The sequence below is a fragment of the Schistocerca serialis genome, chromosome 3 (genome assembly GCF_023864345.2).
Source record: "Schistocerca serialis cubense isolate TAMUIC-IGC-003099 chromosome 3, iqSchSeri2.2, whole genome shotgun sequence".
NCBI classification, from domain to species: domain Eukaryota; kingdom Metazoa; phylum Arthropoda; class Insecta; order Orthoptera; family Acrididae; genus Schistocerca; species Schistocerca serialis.
This window is the reverse complement of record NC_064640.1, coordinates 254,974,543-254,994,035: the sequence shown is the minus strand read 5'-3', so window position 1 is coordinate 254,994,035 and position 19,493 is coordinate 254,974,543. Positions and strand designations below refer to the sequence as shown.

Genomic DNA, 19,493 nt, shown 5'->3' with positions numbered 1-19,493 from the left:
TTTTCAGTACCGTAATTTTGTAATGACTTCTTTCTTATAGGTAAAATAAACATTCTTGTGAATTCATAGGTTCCTACAAGGTTCAGTTTTTTCTGCCTAAATCATTCTGTACAGGGAATACTATCTTCAAAAAAATACAGTGACAGTTTGTTTCTTGTTAACTAGGTTTGGTCACGGAGCATTCCTGACATGCTTAGAAGCACTCTACAAAAAAATAAGTGGTATGGACATTATATATTCTGCACTAGTAGGAAAGCCAAGTGAAATAACGTACTATTATTCAAATAATATTTTAATTTCACTGGCAGCTGATTTAACAACATACCCTCAGAGGCTGTATGGGATAGGGTAAGTAAATTTTATTTTAAATATGGTGCATGAAAATAAATGTTTTCCAGTGAAGCCCTTTTATTTCTGATATGCCATAGACATTTTTCAGTGTACTTAAAAGTAATACAATGATACAGTGAAAGAAGGTATAGATTATATGAATGAATGGTTTGTTTTTTTTAATTGATTGATTATCTGCAGATATTTGATGCTGGTTTATGTCTGTAAAACTCAAATGGAAAAATGGATCATTGTTAGATGAGGGAAGGTACAGATATGTTAAAAAACCACTGAACACCCTAATAGGCTTCCTTTTTTATGTATTTATCTCACATTGTGTCCAGTGTTTCCTATTCTGTGCTGTCATTAAAATGTATGTAAGTAACAATTATTTACAAAAAACATTCTATTTGTTTCCCATAATGTCTTCAAACTAAATCTTCAACAAATGCTTTTACAGCTTAAAATCTTCATTGTTAGTTAGTTAAATAGTACAGTATACTCTTGTTTATTTTTTATTTTATTTATTTATTTATTTATTTTAAACTGTTGAAAATTCCTTTTCCTAGTAGTAGTTGCCTGTGAACATTTAGTAGTTATCTGTGAACAGTAATGTCATGTTACAACATGAATATCGTAAACAATATGCTGCTTGAAAACTTCAAGTTCTGGACTGTATTGTTGTGGCGGATATTGTAGTCATTTTGTTTCTGTTAGTGCTGAACAATTTCCGAAAACTGATAATGCATTGTGCTGATGATACAGCAGAAATTGGAAATAATACACAAGCTTGAGGAAGGCAGTATTGATAAGCGGTATCTGGCATTGATTTACAATGTGGATGAAACTGTGATCTGTGATATTTGGAAAAATCAAAGGCAAAATAGTGCAGTTTGGCAACAGTTCTGACTGATCTAAAAGTTTGTCAAAGCAGGAAACTATGAAAATGCCTACATGTGCAGAACTGGATAAAGCCATATTGCAATTGTTTCAGCAAAACAGAGCAGAGGGCACGAAAGTATCTGGCCCAATATGTGCCAAACAACCCCAATTTTTCTTTAAACGCTTAGGGATTGAAGGAGATTTTAATGAATCTTCTGGGTGGCTGACAATATTTAAACAGCTTCATGGTATCTGGGAGATTGCCATCCGAGGAGAAAAGCTAAATGCAGATAATAAGGCTGTTTCTGAATTTTGTAATGATATCAAAGAGTTTATTGCATGAGAATATTTAGAGCTGAGGCAAATATACAAAGTGGATGAAACTGGGGTGTTTTGGAACTGTCTATCAGCAAAGACTTTAGCTCTCAAAAGACAAAGTGTAGTGTGCCTAGTCATAAATCAAGTAAGCAAAGGATAACTGTGTTGTGCTAATGGTATGGGATCACATAAAGTTAAGCTTGGTGTAATAGGCGAAGCTAAAAGACCATGCTGTTTCAAAGGAAAAGAAATGCACAATTTACCTATCCATTATTTTCACCAAATAGGGGCTTGGATGAACTGCACAGTATTTCAAACATAGTTCCATAATTGTTTTGTGCCACAGGTATAAGAACATTTAAGATTGAAGGGTCTACCTGCAAGGCTTTATTGTTAATGGACAATGCACCATCCCATCCAAATTAGCTTGTTCTGAAATTGATGATATTTGTAAAATATTTATCCCCTAATGTGACAGCCTTAATTCAGCCAATGGATTGCTGCTTTGAAGAAAATTTATAGAGGAAATCTGCTACAAAAACTTTTTGATGAGGGCAGCAATCTTCAAACATTTTGGAAACAATTGACTGTGCTAGATGCAATGTGTGAAATGTTGAAGGTGTGGAGTAAGGTAAAGCAATCAACCATAACTAATTCATAGAAATCATCAGTCCTAAAACTGATGAAATCAGTGATTCCAATGATGAACAAGATTGCTCATTACCAATGTTAGCTGTTGTTTTTAAAAGTACTCCAGGGTGTGACACTGTTGACAAAGAAAATGCTTCTGAATGGTGTGACGTGGGCCACACAGAGCCAGGTCATGATATGTTGGGTGACAGTGCTATTGTTCAGCGAGTACAAGGAAAATCTGAGGTGGTGAATGACAGTGACAAAGATGACAACAATCATCTAATTTCAGAAACAGCAATCAATTGTGCATCAGCACTTCAATGGTCCAAAGGGTTACTAGACTACCGGGAGCAGCAAGAAGATGCTCCTCTTTCTGACTAGTTGGTATTGCATAAAATTCGTAGTGTGATATGTAAAAGACAAGCTACCTCAGTGGGACAGAAATAAATTCAAAACTATTTTGTTTCAAAGTCATGTAGTGTAACTTGAAACTGGCTTGCACTCTGTTCTTTGTAAGTACTGTATTTTCACACAAAGTACGAAGAATAAAGTAGAATTTATAATAAAAATTAATTGAGTGATTTTAATAATGACATTGTAGTTAATTTTTGTTTTCGAACAACTCTTAATACCTTACCTTTAATTGCAGGTTATCTACAGAATTCAATTATCTGTGGTTTTCAAGTTCCCAATTACACGCATAATAAAGAGTCCACTGTATTAAAAATAATAAGCGTGACTTTAAATTTCTTTTATGGTGTAATAGTATTGCTTGTAATGGCTTTCTGTTGATATGGCCTTGTCCTGTGTAATACATACAGTAATGTATTTATTATGTTTTATCTTAGTCTATGACAGCCCATTTGCAGGGAAACAGTTATTAATTTTCAAGTAAATTTTATGTACATTTCCAAGTGTTGCAGTCTCTCCATTAGGCATGGTTATAATAGTTGCATTTTTGGACATAACAATAACAATGACAATGACAATGCCGACAAGAACAGCACCCTGAAGATTGATCCCTATAGTATACCTGTAGTGATTGTTCCCCATTCTGACAACATTGTTTCACTGTCGGTAAACTTTTCGGGATGTGATGTCGTGGTCCAAGTAACTCTTCGTTCCTGATGTTTTGTCCAGGACTCCACTGGACATCTTCAGAGGCGCTCTTCTGCTGAGTCTTGCAAGACTCAGTGAAAGAGCATATAAGGACAATGAAGATAAGAAAAGAGATATTAGGTCTCATATGGAGGCATACAGTCAGTCTCTTTCCCCTCACTCTATTTACAAGTGGAACAGGAAAGGAAATGACAAGTAGTTTTACAGGGTAACCTCTGCCACGCACTGTACATTGACTTCCGGATTATGAATTGTGAATTGCAGAGTAGTTACCTACTTGTAGTGTAAAAGTGAGCCAACACATTTCACCATTTACCATTTTACAAGGCCTACATCCATTCCAACTTGACTGTGGCTGCATAATGTATGGCTCACTAAGAAGATCCTATCATGGAATATCAGTTGCCACTCAGCATGGGAGTAATGCTTGTGAAAATTGTGACCCCACCATTTGAGCCATTATTTACAAGCTGCTTAAGAGCTAAAAAGTCTTTCCAGTTGCAGTAGAAAATCTTATCTAAAACTATCAGATATAGTCACTATGAGAAAACTGTACTGACTTCAAAGGTATTTATGAGCAATTTAAATATTATCTGAAGAATTATCTCACAGGAACGTGTACACCCAGTATTAATATGTTGTTCCAAAGTTTAAACAAAAACCATCATGTTTCCATTAGAGACCCATATTTATTTCACATCTTTCAAAGTTCAAGAAAGAATATGCTTAAAATTTGGATGACCACAGTAATTCTTATGGCGGTTGGCAAGTTTTCGAATGTGTGTGTAACCAAATTGTGGATTCCTTCCTGCACTGAAATAAGTGCCTTTAAGTTTTTATGTTGGTTGTTCTTGTTTCTCATTTTATGAAGTGAGATATTATTTGCAACACGCTTCACTAAGGAATAAATATACTGAGAAGCAGTAGTCACATATCCAGTTTCTTGGACCGGCTTTTGCAGGGTGTTATTGCATTCACACTATAAAAATGCAGATTGCACCCTTTTTGTGGACTCTGAAAACTTTTATTTGACTTGAAGAGTTACCCCAAAATGTTATTCCAAACAATACCTGACTGTTGTATGAGTATCTGATCAACACTTGAAATAATTGTTGAGATATTAAAAATTGCCTTAAACCTAGAAATTATAACTTTTCATTACAAGCAACCTCCTGATGCATTATAATTTTCTCTGAATATGTCAGTGGATGACATAAACTAAACATTTTGTTGCTAAATAGTAAATGAAACAGTATTTTGTTCATAAAACTATCCTCTATGTAATATTTTGAGTTAAATTATTATTTGTAATTGCTTGACATTATGAGTGAGGCAATAAATACAGCATGTACGTGATGTATGAATTTTGGAATTTTTAATAATTAATGTTATTGCACAGTTGCCAGTTTATGTATTCTGCAAACAAAGACAAAAAAATTACTTCTGTACTCAAGACAATTAAAACTGCCTTGTTTTGAGTTCATTTGCTTTTCAGTAAATACTGATGACTTTTCATAGTTGAAGATTGGTCAAGGAGGGAAATTACGACATTGTCTGCAAAAAGGTATGAAACTGATCACGTGCAATATATGTGAGGCAGACACAAAGGAGAAAGATCGAATGTTTCAAGGAGTCGTGATTCAGCTTTAGTTGCATGAGGGCATTTTGCTTGGTGCTCTAGTAGTTTTGTAAGAATATGTTCTGATCTGCTTTTGTTGAGAAAATTGAATAGCTCAGAAACTGAGGAATACAGTTCCGCTTCATATTACCTCTCCAAAAGAAGTTTTCAGTCATGTCAAATCTCTTTAAAAAAATGTACAAGTAACTTGAGGAAATCTGTTGTAAAATAATGAAATGTTGTTCGTCTAAATGTAGTAATACTTGGTCCAGTCCCATTAATGTGACTACACTTATATTTGATGGCAGCATGTAATAACCACTCACAGCCCTGACGCTGGCTATGAGAGCTTTTCACTTGCTGTGTTACCAGATAAGTAATTTAGCTAGTAATTTAATTGTTTTGCTGTACATTCTATAGTACTTCTGTGCATTAGTATCAGGTAGACTTGATAAATTGAAGGATTCAGTTTTTATTTGCGTCTGAATAGGAAAAGCAAAGTTTCTGTTAATCACAGTTTTGCGTGTACGCAAACGTTTGTTTACGTTCTTAACTGATGTTAATATGTGGGATTATCAATTAATTCAGTGTACAATACTCAGTATTTATGTTTATTAGTGTCATTTAGACTTGAGGCATTGAAGGTAGCAGTTTCTATACGTTTTATTAGGTCTTTTTTCGCGTGTACGTTAATTGTTGTGTACATTATAAATATGAGGGTGAATCATTTAATGTTAGTGTACAGTACTCAGTATTCACGTTCATTAGTGTCATTTAGACTCAATACATTGAAGGTAGCAGTTTTTTATATGTTTTATTAGCAAAAGTGATACTGACAGTGGATTCTAACCTCACTTGTAAATGATATCAATATAATGGAAGGAAACATTCCACGTGGGAAAAATTATATATATATGTCTGCTTGTGTCTGTATGTGTGGATGGATATGTGCGTGTGTGCGAGTGTATACCTGTCCTTTTTTCCCCCTAAGGTAAGTCTTTCCGCTCCCGGGATTGGAATGACTCCTTACCCTCTCCTTTAAAACCCACTTCCTTTCGTCTTCCCCTCTCCTTCCCTCTTTCCTGATGAGGCAACAATTTGTTGCGAAAGCTTGAATTTTGTGTGTATGTTTGTGTTTGTTTGTGTGTCTATCGACCTGCCAGCGTTTTTGTTCGGTAAGTCACCTCACTTGTAAATGTTTTGACTAGCACAACCTTCGAGCGTTAACAGATAAGCAAACGTAAAATATGTGGTAAATTAGTATTACACTACAGTATCTAGTAAATCAGTGTTATAATACAACTTCTGAGCCCTTGTCACATACAGTTTAAGATAAAACTCACCTCGCCTTCTGCTTAATTCCCTTAGCTTGTTGTGGGCTTTGGTGATCATGTACTGCAAGCCCAACGGTTCCTATAAAGTAGAGTTCTTATTTGTGCTTTACATTCGAACTCTTATTGTTAGCTAAAGGTTTTGTTTTGTACCTGCATCTATCAGTGTACAGTACTCAGTATCTACGGTTATTAGTGTCATTTAGACTCAATACATTGAAGGTAGCAGTTTTTATAGTTTTATTAGGTCATTTCCACATGTATGTAAATATTTATTTATATTACATTACATTATAAATACGAGGGATAATCAGTAGGTGTAGCTTACCATAGGTTACTGTTTAATTCTTTAATAATTTTTCGAACAAATGCAAGGATGGCTGACATAGTGTTTAGTGTATCTGGGATTGTAAAGCTGTTAAGATCCTTAGATGCCAAGGAAGGATCTTAGACGCCAAGGAAGGATCTGGCCCAGACGGCATCCCCATAAGATTTTGTGCTGACTATGCTAAAAATACAGCCCCATTCTTATCTATCAGAGATCATTGGAACAGCGGAAAGTTCCATGAGACTGGAAGAAGGCCCAGGTCATTGCAATCTATAAAAAGGGTAGAAAATCAGGTGCACATAATTACCGGCCAATTTCACTGACATCGATTTGTTGTAGAATCATGGAACATATTTTGTGTTCAGACATAATGACCTTCCTAGACTCTGAGAAGCTCATCTGCAGAAACCAGCACAGTTTTAGGAAACAGTGGTCATGCGAGACACAGCTGGCCCTCTTTGTGCATGATATACAACAGGCTCTAGATACCGGCTCCCAGGTTGATGCCATATTCCTCAGCTTTCAAAAGGTGTTCAACTCAGTTCCGCACTGTCGCTTGCTCCAAAAAGTATGCGCTTACTGTCTATTCGATGACATATGTGGTTGGGTAGAAAGTTTTCTAACAGACAGAGAGCAGTATGTTGTCCTGAATGGGGAGACTTCAACAGAAACGGACGTAACGTCAGGCGTGCCCCAGGGCAGTGTAATAGGTCCGCTGCTTTTTACGATTTACATAAACAATCTGGATGATGGTGTTGACAGCAGCATTAGACTGTTTGCCAAGGATGCTGTAGTTTACATGAAGGTAGTATCACACGAAAGTTGTGAACAAATCAATGAGGATTTGCAGAAAATAAATGTGTGGTGTAATGACTGGCAGTTATCTCTCAATATTAGTAAGTGTAACCTACTGCGTATAACAAAGCGAAAATCCCCATTAATGTACGAGAAAAATATAAATGCCCAGTCTTTGGAAGTGGTAACATCTGTCAAGTATGTCGGTGTGACTGTTCAAATTGATCTCAAGTGGAACAATCAGATTACACAAGTAATGGGTAAGGCGAACTCTAGATTGCGGTTTACTGGTAGACTCTTGAAGCAATGCAGTCCTTCAACAAAGGAAATTGCTTACAATACTTTAGTTCGTCCAGTCTTAGAGTGTTGTTCGTCTGTATGGGACCCTTACCAGTTGGGTCTGATTCAAGAGATTGAGAAGGTCCAAAGAAGAGCGGCAAGAGTTGTGACTGGTACATTTAGCCATCATGAGAACGTTATAAATCTCGTAGACAGTATGAAGTGGGACAGACTTGCAGATAGACGACGCGCTAAGCGGAAGGGGCTGCTCACTAAATTCCAAAATCCGATCTTCGTCGAGGATGTAGAGCATATAGTATTACCACCAACTTTCATATCGTGCAGTGATCACCATTCAAAGATAAGATAAGATTAGAGCTCATACTGAGGTGTTCAGGCAGTCTTTTTTCCCTCGCGTGATCCACGAGTGGAACAGGGGGGGAGGGGGGGGGGGATATGACTTTGGCGCAAATAGTGCCCTCTGCCACACCCTGCTTGGTGGCTAGCGCAGTATATACATAGATGTAGATGGCAGGTGGCAGGTGGCAGCACTAATAGCGAAGGGCATATAAAGCATGTCAGGGGAATGCGGGAAACAGTGCAGTCATTGTTGTAAAGTGAAAATGGAGTGATTTATCTGATATCCAAAAGTGCATGATCATTGGCTCTCAGGCGAAGGGAGGAAGCTTTTCTGAAATGGCTAAGTTTGTAAATAGTTTGTGTGAGCTGTGATTAAAGTATACCGTGCATGGCAAAATGGCACTATCCAAAACTGGTGCTGAGGCAGCTGTGGTGCACCAGGGGCAGCAGATGAGGGGTGAATGATGGTTGCAGAGATGTGTATGACCAAGTAGACATACAACTGCTAACCATCTGGGTGCCCAGATAAACCAAGAGGCTACCTACAGTGTCTCCTTAATGGGCGATCAGTGAATGTTGCTGCGTATGGACCTCCACAACAGGTGCCTACTTCATGCACCCATGCTAACTCTTGTTCATTGGTGACAAATGCTGGAATTTGCATGTCAGCACTGCAACTGGATATCCGCTGAGTGACAACAGGTGGCTTTTTCAGATGGATCATGTGTTATGCTCTATCAGACAGTTGGCCGTTGGTGTGTATGACCGTGCAACAATTATCAGAAGCGTTCAGGCTTGAGGAGGGAGTGTTATAGTCTGAGGAATGTTTTCATGACATTTGTGGATGTTCTTGTTATTCTCGAAGGCATAGTGGATCAATGAAAGTATACATCTGTCCTTGAGGCCCTATCCAAACTGACATGCAGGTCATTTTTTTCTCGGCACAGTGGTTCTACCAGCAGGACAGTGCAACATGTCGCACAGATAGCAGTGTACATGTGTGGTTCAAAGAACACCAAACTCCCTGGATTTTAATCCATTCGACAATCTGTGGGACCAACTCAGTCATGCTGTTCACGCCATGGATCCTCAACCAAGAAACGTAATGTAGCTGACCATTGCACTGAATTCAGAATGCCTCCACATTCCTGTTGGTACCTACCAGAACGTCACTGATTCTTCTTGCATGTCTGTGCTGCAAAAGATGGTTATTCAGGCTTTTGACTGGCGTTCACATTAATGTGAGTGGACTGTGTATATCGAGCTATTTATGTGGTGAATCTTTACCACATTAATACTTTCCCATAGTAACTTAAACATGCTGTTGTCAAGTCACTCCTCAAAAGAGACAAAACATCAGTAAAGGGTTACCAACCCATCTCATTACTATCAGTATTTTAAAAGTGTTCAAGAAGATAATATCTAATGGACTTTATAATCACTTGGTACAGGAAACATACTCAGTAGGAAACAGGTTGGATTTCATAAAGTAGTGTCAGCTGAACATTGTACTTCCTTGGCTAATTTTGTTTTGTGGGCCTTAGGCAGTGGTCGAAGGACACAAATTCTGACCACGAAAGTTTGTGTTATATGATGAACATTCTAAATTTTTCTAGACGTATGATATACTAGAATCAGAAATTACTACTATTGGATATATTTTGTGATGTAACTAAAGCTTTTGACTGTCTGAATTATGATATCCTAAAGTGAAAGTTCAAATATTGTATATAGAATAGTAGGCACATTAGGTTCATGGTTTTTACCTTATCTGTATGAGTGAAAGCAAAATGTTCAGTTTATGTCAGTAACACAACAATTGGCACTCATAATTTGAAGCAGTCAGACATGCTGTACCCCACAGTTTGATTTTAGGTTCTCTGTTGTTTCTTACGTAAATGACCTACCACTTACAAATTTTACCCATTTTGTAGATGATACAAGTATACAAATAAAAAGTACCAACAATCCTCTTACTGAAAAAATCAATTAATGAAAATCCAAACACATCAACAGGTTGTTCAAGGCAAATGAATTATCACTGAATTTCAACAAGACTCAGCACTCACAGTTCACTACTTCTCTTAGAACTCCACAAGCTATAAAAGTAGGTTTCTTAAAAAATTAAATACAAGAGGTAAAAAGTGTCAAGTTTAGGGGGCTGCAGGTTGATCACAACCTTGATTGGGATTAATTACTTGCCTTAGTTTGACTTTGTTTGCAGTATGCACGATTACAGCTGTAGGTGAATTAAGTATGAAGAAATTAGTTTAATTTTAGTATTCCATTCACTAATAAGTTACGGAATCATTTCTTGGGGAACAGTATTTTCAAAGTACTCAAGTTTAATTCTAGAATGCCCTGCAGAGATCTAGTCAAACAAATGTGGTGACAACTACTTAGCGATACATGTATTCTTTAAGGTCCATTGCCATTGCCAATATTTCTCTTCTCTCAAAAAAATTGTGAAAAGCATGCATACATTATTAGGAGAGCAAACAACTTCCACAAAGACTTCAAGGGCTTAACATTAGTACAGAAAAGTGTAAGATGCATGTATACAGATGTATTCAACAACTGTGCCAGAGCACATTAGATTTCATGTAAATAAAGTGGTGGTGTTTAAGCCTCTTACTCCACTGAACGCTCACAGAAACTCAGAAATTTAATGTTGAAATGAATTTGACAAATAAAATGTACAACTTCGAAGCCTTCACACATCCCAGACACCACTCTACGTGGAATATGACTAATGTAATGCTATAACCAAAAGTGCGTTTTTACTCTTAGCATACAGTGAATTGAGGCAGTGTATTTGTTAAGCCACTGGCCTTAGCTTTATGAGGCTGGAGGTTCATGCTCTGGCTAGCCATCCTGATTTATGCTTTCCTAAGCCATTTCAGGCAAATACTGGGCTGGTTCCTTCAACAAGACTATGGCTGACTTTATGCCTATCCTCTTTAAACTCATTTGTTTGTGTTCATGCAGCTGCATATATGACATGATGTTTTTCCTCTTATTAAGCTGCAAAATCCTGTACAAGTATAAAAATTACCCAGTCAAATAAATTATTATGCTATGCTGTTCTATTGAATAATGTTTCAGAAAGTTTTAAGTTTGTGCTATAATTACGATTAAGATTGTGATTGTATTTGTTAGTAAACTGTTCTCATATCTGTTTTTATATTACAGTGATAACATATACACAGATGTGTATGGAGCTAATTTGTATGAGAAATACTTGAATGAGAAACCAGGTGCACACAGCAGCCCAAGTGCTCAGGTTTTAGATACCATCATCAAGCGGGAGTTTACTGAAACTCAGAAGCTACCTGAATCATGCTGTAGTATTTTAGTTGAGGTAAGTACTGATTGATAGGCTGGATTGTGCATTGCATGCCCAACCCCTTATTCCCCCCCCCCCCCCCCCCCCCCCCCCCCACACACACACATTGTCTAGCATGTGCACTACAAATACAAACTTCTCTTGCTGAGACAATACCGCAATTTGTACGTAAGCTGTTACATCCATATGTTACAATACAGTTAGCCTTCTGCCGCCGAGCGTTGTGCCAGCAGTGCGCAAGTAGCAGCATTACTGCATTTACTAGGCAGTCTTGTATTTTAATAACTGTTTAAATTTTGGGCCGAATTGTTGTGCTCTCTGTAGGTTAGTTCAGACTTTCTTTGCACAACGGTATGTAGTATGGATAGGGACTGCGACTGCTGTGTTCGGACGCGAGCTGAGTTGGCATTTCTTTGCTCCAAGCTTCAGGTAGTGTTGGCTTCGGTCACACAGCTTGAGGCATGCCAATGGGCATCACTGTGGGGGTCTGGATGGGAGTTTGATGGGGACAGCCAGCTCGTCCAACGCATCCCACGATTGGACTACGGCTGTGGCTGCCCGGGATACTGTCCACATTGAGGCTGACCCCTCACCCATGGTAGAGTGGGAGGTTGTCTCGAGGTGTGGCAGGGGCGAAAGACATCCTGGAGGTCTGAACGGAAGGCCTCTCCAGTTTGTCTGACAAACCGGTTTCAGGCTCTGTCTCCAGCTGATACTGATCTTCGGTCGGACATGGCTGCTTGTCCTGTTCCAGAGGTTGCCCCTCAGTCTGCAAGATCCGGGCAGCCGCAGAGGGTGGGCTTAGCTGGTAGTTGGGAGCTCCAACACCAGGCGTGTAATTGGGCCCCTTACGGATATGGCTGCAAGGGAGGGGAAGAAAACCAACGTGCACTCCATGTGCATACCGGGGGGAGTCATTCCAGATGTGGAAAGGGTCCGTCCAGGTACCATGAAGGGTACAGGGTGCACCCATCTGCAGGTGGTCGCTCATGTCGGCACCAATGATGTGTGTCGCTATGGATCGGAGGAAATCCTCTCTGGCTTCCGGCGGCTATCTGATTTGGTGAAGACTGCCAGTCTCGCTAACGGGATAAATGCAGAGCTCACCATCTGCAGCATCGTCGATAGGACTGACTGCGGACCTTTTGTACAGAGCCGAGTGGAGTGTCTGAATCAGAGGCTGAGACGGTTCTGTGTCTGTGTGGGCTGCAGATTCCGCGACTTGTGCTACAGGGTGATGGGGTTTCGGGTTCCGCTGGATAGGTCAGGAGTCCACTACACACAGCAGGCTGCTACACGGGTAGCAGGGATTGTGTGGTGTGCACTGGGCGTGTTTTTTTTTTTTTTTTTCCTAGGTTAGATGGCCTCGGGCAAGTACAGAAAGGGCAACAGCCTCAGAGGGTGCGGGACAAAGTCAGGGCATGCAGGGACCAAGCAGCAATCGGTATTGTAATTGTAAACTGTCGAAACTGCGTTGGTAAAGTACGGGAACTTCAAGCACTGATATAAAGCACCGAAGCTGAAATTGTTATAGGTACGGAAAGCTGGCTGAAGCCAGAGATAAATTTTGCCGAAAATTTTACAAAGGCACAGACGGTGTTTAGAAAGGATAGATTGCATGCAACTGGTGGTGGCATGTTTGTCGCTGTTAGTAGTAGTTTATCCTGTAGTGAAATAGAAGTGGGTAGTTCCTGTGAATTATTATGGGTGAAGGTTATACTCAACAACCAAGCTAGGTTAATAATTGGCTCCTTTCACCGACCTCCCGACTTAGTAGCATTAGTGGCAGAACGACTGAGAGAAAATTTGGAATACATTTCATATAAATTTCCTCAACATGTTATAGTCTTAGGTGGAGATTTCAATTTACCAGATACAGTCTGGGACACTCAGATGTTTAGGGCGGGTGGTAGGGACAGAGCATAGAGTGACATTATACTCAGTGCACTATCCGAAAATTACCTCAAGCAATTAAACAGAGCGCTGACTCGTGGAGATAACATCTTGGACCTACTGATAACAAACAGACCCAAACTTTTCGAATCTGTAAGCGCAGAACAGGGAATCTGTGATCATAAGGCCATTGCAGCATCCCTGAATATGGAAGTTAATAGGAATGTAAAAAAAGGGAGGAAGGTTTATCTGTTTAGCAAGAGTAATAGGAGGCAGATTTCAGACTACCTAACAGATCAAAATGAAAATTTCTGTTCTGACACTGACAATGTTGAGTGTTTATGGAAAAAGTTCAAGGCAATCGTAAAATGCATTTTAGACAGGTACGTGCTGAGTAAAACTGTGAGGGACGGGAAAAACCTATCGTGATTCAACAACAAAGTTAGGAAACTATTGTGAAAGCAAAGAGAGCTTCACTGCAAATTTAAACGCAGCCAAAACCTCTCAGACAAACGTAAGCTAAACGATGTCAAAGTTAGCGTAAGGAGGGCTATGCGTGAAGCGTTCAGTGAATTCGAAAGTAAAATACTATGTACAGCCTTGACAGAAAATCCTAGGAAGTTCTGGTCTTACGTTAAATCAGTAAGTGGATCGAAACAGCATATCCAGACACTCTGGGATAATAATGGCACTGAAACAGAGGATGACACGCATAAAGCTGAAATACTAAACACCTTTTTCCAAAGCTGTTTCACAGAGGAAGACTGCACTGCAGATCCTTCTCTAAATCCTCACACAAATGAAAAAATGGCTGACATCGAAATAAGGGTCCAAGGAATAGAAAAGCAACTGAAATCACTCAACAGAGGAAAGTCCACTGGACCTGACAGGATACCAATTCGACCCTACACAGAGTACGCAAAAGAACTTGCCCCCCTTGAACAGCCATGTACGGCAAGTCTCTAGAGGAATGGAAGGTTCCAAATGATTGGAAAAGAGCACAGGTAGTTCCAGTTTTCAAGAAGGGTCATTGAGCAGATGCGCAAAACTATAGGCCTATATCTCTGACATCGATCTGCTGTAGAATTTTAGAACATGGTTATTTGCTCTTGTATCATGTCATTTCTGTAAACCCAGAATCTACTCTGTAGGAATCGACATGGATTCCGGAAACAGCGATCGTGTGAGACCCAACTCACTTTATTTGTTCATGAGACCCTGAAAATATTAGATACAGGCTCCCAGGTAGATGCTGTTTTCCTTGACTTTTGGAAGGCGTTCAATACAGTTCCGCACTGTCGCCTGATAAACAAAGTAAGAGCCTACGGAATATCAGACCAGCTGTGTGGCTGGATTGAAGAGTTTTAAGCAAACAGAACACAGCATGTTGTTCTCAATGGAGAGACGTCTACAGACATTAAAGTAACCTCTGGCGTGCCACAGGGGAGTGTTATGGGACCATTGCTTTTCACAGTATATATATAAATGACCTAGTAGATAGTGTCGGAAGTTCCATGCGGCTTTTCACGGATGATGCTGCAGTATACAGAGAAGTTGCAGCATTAGAAAATTGTAGCGAAATGCAGGAAGATCTGCAGTGGATAGGCACTTGGTGCAGGGAGTGGCAACTGACCCTTAACATAGACAAATGTAATGTACTGTGAATACATGGAAAGAAGGATCCTTTATTACATGATTATATGATAGCGGAACAAACACTGGTAGCAGTTACTTCTGTAAAATATCTGGAAGTATGCGTACGGATCGATTTGAAGTGGAATGATCATATAAAATTAATTATTGGTAAGGTGGGTACCAGGTTGAGATTCATTGGGAGAGTCCTTAGATAATGTAGTCCATCAACTAAGGAGGTGGCTTACAAAACACTCGTTCGACCTATACTTGGGTATTGCTCATCAGTGTGGGATCTGTACCAGGTTGGGTTGATAGAGGAGATCGAGGAGATCCAAAGAAGAGCGGCGCGTTTCGTCACAGGGTTATTTGGTAAGCATGATAGCGTTACGGAGATGTTTAGCAAACTCAAGTGGCAGACTCTGCAAGAGAGGCGCTCTGCATCATGGTGTAGCTTGCTGTCCAGGTTTTGAGAGGGTGCATTTCTGGATGAGGTATCGAATATATTGCTTCCCCCTACTTATACCTCCCGAGGAGATCACGAATGTAAAATTGGAGAGATTCGAGTGCGCACAGAGGCTTTCCGGCAGTTGTTCTTCCCGCGAACCATACGCGACTGGAACAGAAAATGGAGGTAATGACAGTAGCCCGCCGCCACACACCGTTGGGTGGCTTGCGGAGTATAAATGTAGATGTAGATGTAGATATGGAGCCATGATGACTGAGCTGTCCTTGCAATTTGGCAGTTTGGTTTTAATTTGGGGAATTAGGCAGCCAGTAGAATAAATTAGAAATCTTGTACAGCCAAGTGATGCAGGCGATTTATCATGTGTGACATGGTGTCTTAGTACAAGGTCCCTAACACCCCAGACAGGCAAGGTGCTGATTTACAAGTAGCAAGACTTCACCCACAGTTAAATCATGTGGCGCATATTACTTGGAATGAGTAGTCAAGCAACTGCAAAAAATACTCTTAAGACATTAAAACTGGAACTATCAATTTGTTTTTCCAATTGTGGTTGTAGGATATTTCTTTTTCATTTGTTTCTTGTTGACATAACACTATGCTTCTCGTGAAGTAGGAAATAAGGCTCACAAGAGAAGACAAGCTTTTGCCACACACTGGGATCCAATTTTAATATTGCAATCTATATTTATTATTTTTTAGAGAAGTGTGCCCATAAGAAAGTGATTGCATAATGCATATTTCAATAAGAAAATACTTTGAGTTCCCAAATTTCCTCTCTGCCTCTGTCCCATCCCATGTGCTCCCGATTTTCTGTACCCTGGCAACTGGCACTGTTTGCTATGTGCAAACTCTGTTTCTGCTTCTGATTCTCTCTCATAAAATTGGTATAAGTAGAACACTGTCACTCTTAGATGTTGGTGCAGTATTTTCCTGTGTCCCCAATAATGAACATTAAAGGGGCCAAATAGCCACACAGTTTATCCACTAACACAAAAACCATTGCCAAATATTCAACACCCCCCCCCCCCCCCAAAGTGTAGGCAACAGAGAGATGCAGCACAATGGTACTGTTGGCTATTGTGTGACAAAGTGCACTACCACTTGCTACTGCACATCATCCCTTTATTTGCATTTTTATATCCTGACTTACCTATTATAAATATTAAGCCTATCAATTTCCTTTGGAGCCCCAGACACTAGAAGATTTTCTGAGCTGTTAATTTATACACACATCAGTAGCCTCTGGTTCATTTTGGTAGGAGCAATATGTGTATAACTGACATGTTGACACAGGCACCAATTAGTTAACATACAACCCTCATATCACTACTAGGAGGTGCCCTAGAGTTTCCATATCAGGTAGGCACATGCCATTTGTCAACATTGAATAAGTTTTCCTCTTCTCAGCACATGAACTGTTCATAAACAGAGCTGCTGGCATGAAAGCTGATAAATAGTGCTTTTCATAATTTGGAGAACTACCACTTCTCATCTACAACAGCAGTAGGTGGTGTGTGCTTAGGCAATGCTGCAGCACTTGCCTAGCAAAAGATTACTTGTAAGTGCCAGTGCAGATATTTTTCTAGGCCCATTACTTTTTGTGCTATGATTCCTTGGTGTCGATGTTCAGAAAACTACATAAATTGTGTGAAAATTGTTAGAATGGCTTAGAGTATGGGAGTTTTCATTCCTTTTTACCTATAATGGTATAGGTCACGCCCATGCTGGGTCTTAAATTGATAGTTGTTCAAGTATACATTAGCTATTTTTTCCAAATGTGGTAATTGCATATCTGAGAACTGTTAGACAAACAAATGGGTAAGCATGACACAGATAAAATATGGAAATAGAATATAAGTTATTCAGAAAGATTATGGACAAGGTGACCTTACTTTTGAACTTATCCAGAGCCACAACCTCACTGGAGTAGTATGTTTATTATGTATTGCAACTTGTAATAGTAATGAATGTTTGATTGTTGTGTGGGCAAGAGTTTTATGGTATGGAAAAAGCAAATGTGGCCAGGAAATCTGCTTCTAAACAAAGCAGGAAGAGTGGTTGTTCAAAATAAATAAACTGCAGCAGTTGTTTGATTTTCAACTGAGGGCATTCCCATTGTGGTAAATGAATCCATCATAAAGCCATAAGTTATGTGACAGTGAGTACTGTTTGTATAAATAATCAGATCTCTCTAAATACAAATGGCATGGTATAATCTGGCATGTTACCTCATGGCTCCCAAATTAGTGTTATCAAAATTAAGGAAGGTGGCTGTGGATGGCAATGCCAGAGAGTGAACTTCATGAATGCCGGGGTATGGTGATGTGTGTTCATTTATCACAAGTTATGTTGGGAAACAATGTCCTTATAACTCACTGAATGTGTTCAGTCTAATATTGTTGTCCAGTCTGTACGAAGTGTTAGTATCATAGCTATTTTCAGTATGGATGAGGGCATGAATAGAATTAAGAGTGTGTGTGTGTGAAAAGAGCATGATAGCAAAGGATGACAAGTTTTGAGATTCTCTCATCTGCATTTACCCTCAGCTTGAAACGTGTTTTCGAACAGTGTTGACAACATTGTTTGTAGCTACTGCTTGGACATCTATGTTTGCAACATTTTTCAAACATAAAAACAGCTATCCATTGCTGTGTTGGTGCAGATCAAAGGACACAGGATTTCTGGCATGCTACCACTAAATGCCACTGTATGGCACCAGTGTTTCTATTCCATAAACTTCATGTATCCGAGTACAGTGATTGTGTTGCGCAATAATGAAATGGGTAAGACAACAGAGTTTTAAACTTATTACACTATATAAGACTGAGGAATACCTCTGTAATGTGTGAAGTGCACAATACAAAATGCCAAGTTGAAACAGAACCAAGAAATTGTTGCTGTGTTTAACAGCAGCTGCCAAGACTTACAAAAGGAAACATTATATATGGTTATCTTTGAGACAGAATTGAATTTATACAAGAGGTTTAGATCAAGGTTTAGGGTTCAGAAAAGTCACCCAGAACCCTGGGTCAGGGGAGACGTACCAGACAGGATGAGACATCCCGTCTGGTAAGTCTCCCCTTACCTGGGGTGACTTTTCTGAACTCTAACCATTGTCCTAAACCTCTCCAGTTCTTTTCCCATGATCCTTCTTCCTTCCCATTCGACGCTTCTGCCAGAAGAAGGAGCCACTGGCTGCATAAGTAAAACCTTTTTATATGTGTTTTCTCCTGCCACCGCTTGGTGAGTAGATTTCTTATCTAACCAATTGCGTAATACTGAATAAAAGAAAAGCTTCAAAAGGAATTCCCCATTGCTGAACTGAACTGAATTGTAATACAAGTATTTGCTTCTCAGGAATTGCTTTTCTAAAATTTGCATCTTTCTTTGAAACAAATCTCTCTCTCACATGTGTTAGATTTTCAAAGTTAGTTGGTGACATCCCAGTTAAAGTTAAAAATTTCAGATTCAGCTAATGAAGCATATCAGTCACTTCACGTCTTCCATAGTATGTGTCATCCATCAATGATGACTACACCTTTGTCTTTGCTTATACACTCTAGGACAAAACACAGTACAACATGAAGGACTTATCTGAATTGGACAGAAATTGGTAGATGTGATGTACATTTACAGACAAACAAATGGTTATAGTTTCAGAAACATTGGATGACTTTATTCAAGAGTAAGTGCTTCACAAATTGAGCAAGTTAATAATGGGATGGTTCACTTGTGGCCCTAATGCAAGCAGTTATTCAGCTTCCCATTGATTGATAGAGTTGTTGGATGTCATCCTGAGAGGGATATCGTGCCAAATTCTGCCCAATTGATTCATTAGATCTTCAAAATCCTGAGCTAGTTGGAGGATGTGGGCATAATGCTCCAAATATTCTCAAAGTAGCCTTTGGCAAGCATGAAGAAAAGCAGTAGAAACTGTCACTGTGTTCAAGTGGGCAGTAGCTTGCTGAAATGTAAGCCTAGGATGACTTGCTATGAGGGGCAACAAGATGGGGCATAGAATATCACCATTGTACTGCTGTACTGTAAGGATGACAACCAGAGGGGCCCTGCTATCAAAAGAAGTGGCACCCCAGGCCATCATTCTTGGTCGGCGACAGTCAGGTTGTTACTCCACCTCTCTCTTGGGCTGCTCCAGACAT

General features: G+C 39.4%; 1 protein-coding gene across 2 annotated transcripts in view; it reads left to right on the top strand.

The window, feature by feature from the left end:
• Positions 1–19,493, top strand: part of LOC126470016 (haloacid dehalogenase-like hydrolase domain-containing 5) — a 122,330-nt gene that overhangs the window by 86,063 nt on the left and 16,774 nt on the right. Inside the window, exons 5-6 of one of the 2 annotated variants that reach the window (XM_050097491.1) lie at positions 166–348; positions 11,186–11,354. In XM_050097491.1, coding sequence (XP_049953448.1) covers positions 166–348; positions 11,186–11,354 — 352 coding nt within the window. The remainder of the gene's footprint in view (positions 1–165; positions 349–11,185; positions 11,355–19,493) is intronic. The other variant, XM_050097492.1, reaches the window with a different exon arrangement.